Genomic DNA, 10,585 nt, shown 5'->3' with positions numbered 1-10,585 from the left:
AAAAAGTGTTTTTAAAAAAGGATGAGTCTTAGGCTCAGAAAAGATACACAGCTCCCCTAAAGTTATACACCTAGTACATGGAAAATATAAAGAATCCAAACCTAGATCTTCTGAGTTCAGGAGAGCTTTGAATAACACCATGGAAGGTTTTTGAGGAAGAAGTTATGTAATGCGATGTTATTTTAAGAAGATAATTGTCAGCATTATGAAGGGTGGAACTGCAGAAAGAAGAAAGGAAGACATGTAACTGCAGAAACAATCTGAGCCAAATTCAACAACGGCACACAGCCTAATCCAAAAACAGTGGCAATTAAAAGAAGACGAAAGATTATTAGCGCAGAGGTTCAAAATTTAGGGCCTGTGGAAAGGAGTCCACCTCGTCAAAATCATTAGTCACTTCCTTGGCATTTTACTGAGGCCTCTCCTGTTGTCCTCACACTTCTCAGGCTCCTCCTTCTCAGTCTCCTCCTCCAACACCGGATCCCTAAACCTTGTCGGCTCACCTTACTCTCTCCCCCTAGGCTGTCTCCCCTAGCTCCTTAGCTTTAAATTGCATCTTATCAGTTATCTCTTACAAAGTAAATCTACATAACAAATCACCCAAAACATAGGGGATTTATCGTTTAATTTAATTTACTTAAAATTTTTATAAGTTTTTATTTAAATTCCAGTTGGTTAATATATACTGCCATATTAGTCTCAGTGGAGTTTAGTGATTCATCATTTACATACAGCACCCAGTACTCATCACAACAACTGCCCTCCTTAATTCTACCTATTAACACCCCCCTCCCCACCCATCTCCCTTTTAGCAACCCTTAGTTTGCTCATTACAGTTAAGAGTCTGTTTTATGGTTTTCCTTGTCTCTATTTCCGCCCATGTTCATCTGTTTTGTTTCTTAAATTCCACCTATGAGTGAAAGCAAATGAAATCTTTATCCATTCCTCAGCTGATGGTCCTTTGGGCTCTTCCCATATTGTTGATAATGCTGCTGTAGACATTAGAGTACATATGTCCCTTTGAATCAGTAATTTTGTATCTTTTGGGTAAATACCTAGTAGTGCAACTGCTGGATTGTAGGGTAGTTCTATTTTTAACTTTTTGAGGAAGTTTTCCTGGGTGGCTGCACCAGTTTGCATTCCTACCAACAGTGTAAGAGGGCTCCCCTACACAGTGGCTTTAAACAATCAACATTCAGGGGGGCCTGGGTGGCTCAGTTGGTTAAGCGTCCGACTTCGGTTCAGGTCATGATCTCACGGTTCGTGGGTTTGAGTCCCACGTCGGGCTCTGTGCTGACAGCTAGCTCAGGGCCTGGAGCCTGTTTCAGATTCTGTGTCTCCCTCTCTCTCTGACCCTCCCCTACTCACACTGCCTCTCTCTTTCTCTCTCTTTCTCTCTCTCTCTCAGAAAGAAATAAAAAAACATTTAAAAAATTAAAAAAAAACAATCAACATTCATGGAGCTCATGACTCTACAGGCTGGCCTCGTGGTGCTGCCATCTTTGATTCGACTTACCCATCAGTCTGGGTGTCAGCTGGCTATAGACTGATCTAGGATGGCCTCTGCTGGGATGACCAGGCACCTCAAATCTAACATGCATGTTTATTTTCCAACTGGCTAGTCCAGGCATGTTCTCATGATCATAAAACAGAGTAAGAGCAAGCCAGGCCAATCACACATGCCTTGAAAGCCTCTGCCTCCATCACGTTTGCTAACATCCCATTGGCCATTAATGAGAGGGCATGGCAAAGAACATCGATACAGGGAGAGATGAAGAACTGGAGCGAGTTTTGGAGTCTTCCATATATCTATATGCAAAACCTCCACGATTTACTTATCTGGGTCCTGACCTCTTTTCTGAGCTCTAGACGTGTATGTCAAATGGCCTAATGGGCAGTGCACTTGGGTATCTCCAGGCATTGCAAACAGCATATTTAAAACTGACCTTTTGATCCTCTGTCGAGACCTGCCCCTCTTCCAGCATTCATTCTCCTGCTGAGTACAAGATGCTGCCATCGACCCAGTGCTCAGGCCAGGTCTCCTTCAACTCAAATCTGATCCATGAAATCCTGCCACATCTACCTCTAAAATGTAGCTAAGATCTGTCATCTTCTCTCCTCCCTTGTCTTCTCTTCAGTGCATGTTGTTTCCACCTCTTTCCTGAACATATAAAAAGATCCCAATGAACTTAAAAATCTCAAATCTCCTGCAGTCTCATCCCATGGCCACTCTGTCCTCACTAAGATTACTGGCTTTTATTCATCATCCAGACACAGGGAGCACTTTTTAACCTCCAGGCCTGAGCCATTTATCAGTTTCCCAGGACTGCCATAACAAAACACCACACACTGTGTGGCTTAAAACAACTGAAATTTGGGGCGCCTGAGTGGCTTAGTCAGTTAAGCGTCTGACTTTCACTTAGGTCATGATCTCACGGTTCGTGGGTTCGAGCCCCGTGTCAGGCTCTGTGCTGACTGCCAGCTCAGAGCCTGGAGCCTGTTTCAGTCTGTGACTCCCTCTCTCTCTGACCCTCCCCTGCTCACGCTGTCTCTCTCTCTTTCTCCTAGAAATAAATAAGACATTTTAAAAAACAAAACAAAACAAAACAACTGAAATTTACTCATTCACAGTTCTGGAGGCCAGAAGTTCAAAATCAAAGTATTGGCACAGACACGCTCTCTCTGAAAGCTCTAGAGGAAGCTTGTTCCTGGCCTGTTCTAGCTTCCAGTGGTGCCAGGAATCTGTGTTTCTAAGTCTATAAATGCATAGTCTAATTTCTGCCTGTTAGGCAGGAAGCTAGGATGAGTGACAGGAAGATGGACCTTACATGTCTTGATGGGCAGCCCCAACCAAGGACCGCCCAGGGACCACCCCATCTACCCATCCAGCAGCTGGTTTGTGGTTACAGCACTCCAGAAGAAGAGTTAAGTCTGTTGTGCCTGTTTCACTTGTGCACAAAGCAGGTACTGGTCGTCACCTTACCTGTGCCTCTGGAATAGAAATGACATTGCAGTTTCCTACCACCCAGGCAGACATTTCCAATGCTTCATGGGAAAGGACATGTGTAGTTGGCTAATTATTGTATAATCCAGGCCTGTCACTCAAATGTTGTGACCCTAGGACCCACCAAAAAGAAAAAATGGATATAAGCCCACACATCCTGGTTTCCCTAGGGGTTTCCCAGGCCATTGTCCCTTGACGGGCCAGCTCCTCCCTTGGAGTGTACTTTATTTTTTCATTTTATTTTTTTAAATGTTTTATTTATTTCTGAGAGAGAGAGAGAGGCAGCATGAGCAGGGTAGGGTCAGAGAGAGAGGGAGACACAGAATTAGAAGCAGGCTCCAGGCTCTGAGCTAGCTGTCAGCACAGAGCCCGACGCAGGGCTCGAACCCATGAACCATGAGATCATGACCTGAGCCAAAGTCAGATGCTTAGCCGACTGAGCCACCCAGGCACCCCTCTTGGAGTGTGCTTTAATAAAACTTTGCTTTGCTTTACTTTAGCTTTGCTGTCCTATAAGTCTTTACTGTGACAGCAAAAAGAACTGAAGCTCTTTTCCTTTTCCATTTAACTCTCAGTAACACTTCCATCTTCTACCCTGTATCTCTTTCTTGTATAAGGACACTAGTTATAGAATAGAGCCTATACCTCTATCCATAAACAATGACCTCATTTTAACCTGAGTACATTTTCAAAGACCCAGTTTCCAAGTAAGATCATATTCACAAGTGCTAGGACTTAGGACTTGACTATTCTTCTTGGAGGACACCATCAAATTCATAACTACCATGCTGTTCCCAACAGAAACACTGAGTGATAACAACATGGACCTTGGACTCTGGACTGCTTCAATTTCTTTTTTTTTTTTTTTTAAGTTTATTTATTTACTTTGAGAGGGAGTGTGTGTGTTCACACACACATGTGAGTTAGGGGAGGGGCAGAGAAAGAGGGGAAAGGTCAGATAATCCCAAGCAAGCTCTGCACTTTCAGTGCAGAACTCAATGCGGGTTCAAACTCACAAACCATGAGATCATGACCTGAGCCTAAATCAAGAGTCAGATGCTTAACTGACTGAGCCACTCAGGCATCCCAAGGACTGCTTCAATTTGAACACCAGTTCTGTTACTGGCTGTATGATCCTAGGCAAGCTACATAAACTCTCTGAGCTTCAGTTTTCATACAAGTAAAATGAGGATGGGATGTAGCATCTACATCACTGAGATAATCTGAGAATTTAATGAGTTAATGAGTATAGTGCCCAGAATATAGTAAGCACTACATGTGTGTTTATTAGATAAAATAAGGTCTTTACTGTTCATACTCAGGTCTCAGCTTAAATGTTCTTTCTCAGAGAGGCATTTCCTAATTTCCCTTCACTTCAAACATAAATCATACTTTTTATTATGTATGTGTGGGGTTTTTGTTGTTCTTTGATGTCTGCCTTTTCCCATTGGACTCTAATTTCCTTGAGGGTAGATTTGTGTCTATTTTGTTCATCACTATATTCCTAGTAGTAACAGAATGTTTTGCATATGATGACTGTTAGATAAATATTTATGAATGGTTAGAAATGGCAATTTAATTATCATGAGTTTGCAGGTGCTTTAGTCTCTATCTCTTCCCCTTTCCCCGTCTCTAGGAATTGTGGGAGAAGAATCAGTTTTAAATGCATAACATCCAGATTACGTTTGGTCTGTTTCTTTCCATAGCTTCACAGAAGAACGGAGAGGTTTTACCCAACAGTTTTCTATGAAAATCTGCCCCCCAAAAGAGAGAAAACAGCAAAGAGCAACATGGAGCCAAGTGGCAGGAGGACAAAGGGACAGTGCATTGGTTACAATTAGTGTATGGGGTCACTAGGTGGCAATTCAATTCAAAAACAAATATTTGAACCAGGTATGAATTCATATGCATTAGTAGGAATTCGTTCTGTTTATAACAGCCATGGGAAAGGGGGTTGGGGGGAGGGACACAAACATAGCTTGTGCCAAAGAAACTGCTGTCTCTTCCTACTTCACTGTATAAGTCTGGCTCTGCCAACAGGTAGGTAGATGAGACCCAGTTTATGCCATTTCTATCTACAGAAGGAAAAAAACAACCTTCATACCTCATCCTCTGGGTAACAAAAGGATCTGAAAACTCAGCCAGATTTCATTACTTGGTCTCCAGACTGGGGTGCTCCCTTTGCAACCTGGATCCTAATGTACTTTTAACCATATCTGTTGCCAATACAAATCAAAAGACTAGCATTTTTAATGTAATGTGATAGGTATTTTAGATATATTAATTCATTTAATCTCCCTACAACCCTATTACGTGGGTACCATTATCCAAGGTGACAGCAAATAGGTGATAAAACCAGGGTTTAATTATTCTAAGGTTCACAGTCACTTTACCAGCGTTTCTTAAAGCATAGTCCGCTGGCCCCTCCATCAGAGTCACTGGTGGTCTGTGTTGAAAATTCAGATTCCCTGGCTCTGCTCAACACTGAAGGAATCAAGCAGAGGACTGTCAGGAATCTGAACCTTTATTCATATATTTTTTAAATGTTTTATTTATTTCTAGGAGAGAGAGAGACAGCACGAGCAGGGGAGGGTCAGAGAGAGAGAGGGAGTCACAGACTGAAATAGGCTCCAGGCTCTGAGCTGGCAGTCAGCACAGAGCCCGACGCGGGGCTCGAACCCACGAACTGCGAGATCATGACCTAAGCGAAAGTCGGACGCTTAACCGACTAAGCCACCCAGGTGCCCCAGGAATCTGAACTTTTAGAAGGCACCTCCAAGTGATTCGGCCGGATGGCAACTATGGACGCACATGATTCTTAGACATTAGGATCACACGCATAGGCTTCGGGCATTATCAAAAGACGACAACGTACCGCACTGGCTGACTTCAGCCATGCTCAGCATCCTCTAACCAAATCTGGTCCCAGAGTCGCCTCAGGATGCAGCCGCACAACGGAACTGGGCACGCGCAGTACTTACTTCCCAGAGCTGGGCGGGGCCCACTAAGAGTCCGCCCCCTCGGTACCCGCAGGAGCCAGGGGCGGGACTCTCCCAAGTAAACCTAATTCCGGCTTCTCCGAGCAGCGGCCCCGAGCTCCTCCCCCGGCTCTGGGGCCAATCAGATGGCAGGTTGCTGAAGCTCCGGGCCAATGCACAGGGCCGTCCTTTATTCCTCTGTGCAGTTTGAAACTGTCAGGCTGCTGCCGGGGTAGCCGCGGTACCGCTGTTGTTTCAGCGGGGACCCGGCGAGGAGACGCCGAGAGAGGCATCGGGGTTTGTGAAGAGCCGCGACGGTGGGTAGCGGCGCTCCGGAGGCTTCCGCGCCCCCGGCGGAGGCAGTGGAGAGGGGTTGAAAGTGTCTCAGCTCGAGTTTCCGCCCCGGGGGCTCGTACAGCGCGCAGCTCCGGGCGTCTTCCCCGAGACGTGGGCTGTGTGCTGTCCTGCGGGGCTGCGAGGTACAGAAGTTTTCCTTCCAAGGCTTCCGGGAAGAGAGGGCAGGAGTGAGGGCTACTTGAAGTATAACGATTATTGTCGCCGTAGGTTCTCATCATTTAGAAGGGAAAAGTAACCACGTCTAACGTTTTTTGGTTGTCGTTTTGTTTTTAAGAGTTTGAGTCAAACAAGGGTGGGTAAGAACGTGATTCAAGAGAACCCCTACCCTTTGCTTACTCACAACTGCTGTCCCCCTCGGTTGCTAGTCCCTTATGTGGGGAGAAGCTGTCGCGCCCCTTCTTTCCTGAAGCTAAGATGGGTGAAGAGCGCAGAGATTCACCCTGATGCCAGCTTGCACATCAATTCCCTCTTCCTCTGTCTCTTGGGGGCTACGTTTGAATTCCCGGACCCCTCTTTCCTTATCGGCCAGGTATTTACCAAGAGGTAATTTGATTTCTTTGGCGATCAAGAGGCACCCAGAACTTATCTCTTGGTTTCTGGTATCTTGAGTTAGAGAGTACTGGTAATTTAGTGAACTGATTCACATCTGCCACCCGTTAAAGCGAGCTTCATTTTTCTTCTTTGTTTCTAAACCAAGAAACAGTAAGAAAATGCTAGTGTGGTAGGGTTTCAAAGAAACTGTCCGGTCCTTTCTGGCCTCAAAGCAGGGCTGATGGCAGATTTATAGCATATTTTTCAAAAATACAGTAGTTGCTTTTGACTACAGTATCTCTATTCAGAAACTCTTTTTGAAGTCTAACCATACTTTTCAGCTTATTTGTTTTTGTTAATAATCAACACCAGCCTATCTCCACTTCTATTAGCTACTCAGTATGCATCCTAAAAGAAAAAGTAAATGGAAACAGAAATGAACCATGTTACACCAGAAATGAACCAGTGGTGTGTTTGAAGTCCATGAAGCAGTCCTTCCTTGCCGGGGATGTGTGTGCTTATTTTATCCTCCCTAATTGGCTTAACTGAAGACAGTCATGCTGAGATTTAGTTTACTTATGTGTATACTCAGTAATGCTCAGCAAATAAAGCCAAGTTTCCATCAACAAGTCCCAACCTATGTTTCCATTTTAATACTGTACTTTTCCCTGTGACAGCCCTTTCTACTTCAGTTTCATTATTTCTCATTTATGTTTCAGGCCAGTGTGATTGAGACCTGTTTCACCTTCCACTGAAATTGTTTAGGTAAATGTCAGCCACTTCCTTACTACCATGTTCAAGAGCCCCAGCTTTCATCTTTGTTGGGCATCTGAACTCTACACTCTGTTCCTCAAGTTTTTATGATGCTTTTTTTCCTGATAATTGTCTCATTCTGACTTTCTTTTCTGTTTTTACTCACTCTTCTCTTCCCCTTTAAATATTAGTGTTTCTCCTTTTAACCCCTCTCACTACAGTAATAGGCTTTTAACTTTATTAGAAGTATAGTCCCCTTTGAACACATGCTAGAAGTTAGGGATCCTCTTACTAGAAAAATACATGTCCATTTATACTAAAAATATTGCATATAATTCTGGTGTATGGACCTCAGAATAAGAACTCTTTTAAAAACACTCCTTTTTGTAGGTGATCTTATGCTCTCCCTTTTTCAGCATTTCCCACCATACTGATGATTCCCCAGACTGTCTCCAACCTGTACCTCCAGTGCTCATTATCTAACTCCAGGAAGCACCATTCTCATTGTAGCTATTGTGGCAGTTTTTGGTGCACAGTACAATGGATGTGGCTATATACTGTGTACGTACAGCCTCACTACAGTACCACCTGTGAGGTACCTCACACCCAGCTCATCTGATACTGAACCCACGATCCTTCTTCCCAACCCGCTTACCTTCCTACATTTCTTGTCTTGGTTAGTGGTCCTGTTATCCATCCAGTTACCCAAGCCAGAAATCTGAAAGCCATCAACATTCCAAGACAAGCCTGATCATGTTATCACTTGCTTAAACATTTTAATAACCTCTGTAGAATAAAGACCACATTTTTTAACATGACATAATCACGATCTTCCATGTTCTGGCTGCTTCCTGCCTTGCCTGCTCCATCCTTAACCAAGCCTTGCTGTGTGCCCTTTGCTTCAGTCTTGCAAACTACTTACATTCCTGCCATACATGCCCTTGCCTCTGTGTCTTTGCTTGTGCTGCTCTGATGCCTAGCATAGCCTAATGACTTCTATCTGTCTTTCACGTCTCCATACCCAGTTCATCTCAATTAAAACGTGCTCTGGCTCCGTTCCCACTTCTTCACTCTCGTGATCCCACCTCATGAAAAAGAGCTACTCTTACCTCCCTGCTTTGTACGTCTGCTAGGATATATGTGTCTAGCTGTCTCTGCAGATTATAAAGTCCGTGAGGACAAGGGCTTCTTCATCCTACATTCCTCACCAGTGTCTTCCGTGTAACTGGCTTTCAGATACTTTGAATAGGACAAGTCACTCCTTGTCCTTTAAATAACTTATTTACCTGTTACTAAAAGTACCTTTTTTTGGTTAACACTTTTGACAGGTCTTCTGTGGTGTATACGAATCTCCTGTTCTATACAGACTTGCTTTTCTTAAGATAATATTCCCAAAGCGTATGTTGCTCAGGCGGAGAATTTGCACACATTGTTTCTTCTCTCATGGTTCAGTAAAATGCACAGCACCCAGATCGCCACGCATTGTTGAAGACCAGTGATCACACTCTGTTACTCTCAACAGGCCCCATTGTGGATTTGTCCAGGAATCTTCCATTTCCCTTGAACCTTTCCTATAGTTGTGTCATCTTAAAAACTCACTAATTTTGGGAATTGAGCCTTCTACTATTCTTGTCTTGCCTAGTTATTTTATCTATGGGTGCTCAATATGTTGCATATTTTAACATATCTCATGATTATTATGTACAGGTTAGTATATATATATAACATGTTATTTTGGTTTACGTATCACAGGAAGAAAACTAAAGATGGTTTCCATTGTTTATAGTGTTTGTACAGAATGTCCTCAGATGAGGAGAAATGCTCATTGCCGGTTATGAAGAATGACTCTGACCGAGGCAGTTCTGTCTCTTCAGATCTTCAGGTAGGAAGATATGTCTAAATTTGTTGTGACTGACTTATTTTGAACAAGTGACAATATGAAGGAAAACTAGGAATACATTTTTCATGTATTCATGCCATTTATATTTATACTTATGCTTTGTGTATGGTGTATAATGTATAGCAAATTATAATAATATCAAGTATTGAGAATTATTTCACCGACTTTGGAACCCACGTTATATTGTTTGAACCTGTCAAAATAATCATGAACTCCTCAAATACTCTTTATGCAAAGGCTTCAAAAAGCACAATGAGAGAAGCTGGAAATCTCAAGAAACATTGTTTTCTTGAGCGTTTCTTAAGAAAATCTCAGCCATCTCTTCTGAAGGCTGCTTTCACTTTAATGCAAATTAATACACTCTCAAGCCATGCAAAGTTCTGGGACCTTAGATGCCCTGGTGTTCTACTCTAGGTTCTAGTCCCTGTTGCTACAACGTTTAGCACATTCTGCTGCCAGGACCTGCACCGTGACAGATAAATTAAATACAGAAGGTGTGGTTTTTACTTGAACCATTTTCAATTTCTTTTATTTCTGAAAAAAAAAAATTGTTTAATGTTTATTTATTTTTGAGTGACAGAGAGAGAGAGACAGAGTACGAACAGGGAAAGGGCAGAGAAATAAAGATTCTGAACTAGGCTCCAGGCTCTGAGCTGTCAGCATAGAGCCTGACGCGGGGCTTCATCTCACAGACTGTGAGATGATGACTTGAGCTGAAGTTGGACACTTAGCCAACTGAGCCACCCAGGCTACATGGTTTATTATCGGAACTATGGACTCCAATTTCTAGAGTAGATTTAAAAAATTTTAATGCTTGATCCATTCGTCTGTTGATGGACACTTAGGCTCTTTCCATGTTTTAGCTATTGTGGAGAGTGCTGCTATGAACATTGGGGTACATGTGCTCCTATGCCTCAGCATTTCTGTATCCCTTGGGTAAATTCCTAGCAGTGCTATTGCTGGGTCATAAGGGAGTTCTATTGTTAGTTTCCTGAGGAACCTCCACACTGTTTTCCAGAGGGGCTGTACCAGTTTACATTCCCACCAACAGTGCAGGAGGGT

The 10,585-nt window shown here is 43.2% G+C and overlaps 1 protein-coding gene across 4 annotated transcripts in view; it reads left to right on the top strand.

Moving 5' to 3' along the window:
• The first annotated feature begins 6,166 nt into the window (after positions 1-6,166).
• The window catches only part of POC5 (POC5 centriolar protein), a 39,763-nt gene continuing 35,344 nt past the window's right edge, over positions 6,167-10,585 (top strand). The window contains exons 1-3 of one of the 4 annotated variants that reach the window (XM_039245564.1): positions 6,167-6,461; positions 7,590-7,635; positions 9,410-9,505. In XM_039245564.1, coding sequence (XP_039101495.1) covers positions 9,422-9,505 — 84 coding nt within the window. In that variant the 5' untranslated portion in view covers positions 6,167-6,461; positions 7,590-7,635; positions 9,410-9,421. The remainder of the gene's footprint in view (positions 6,462-7,589; positions 7,636-9,409; positions 9,506-10,585) is intronic. The other 3 variants (XM_039245566.1, XM_039245567.1, XM_039245565.1) reach the window with 3 other exon arrangements.

The sequence above is a fragment of the Hyaena hyaena genome, unplaced genomic scaffold, assembly GCF_003009895.1.
Source record: "Hyaena hyaena isolate Hyena2069 unplaced genomic scaffold, ASM300989v1 scaffold_260, whole genome shotgun sequence".
NCBI classification, from domain to species: Eukaryota; Metazoa; Chordata; class Mammalia; order Carnivora; family Hyaenidae; genus Hyaena; species Hyaena hyaena.
This window is presented reverse-complemented; position numbering and strand designations above follow the sequence as displayed.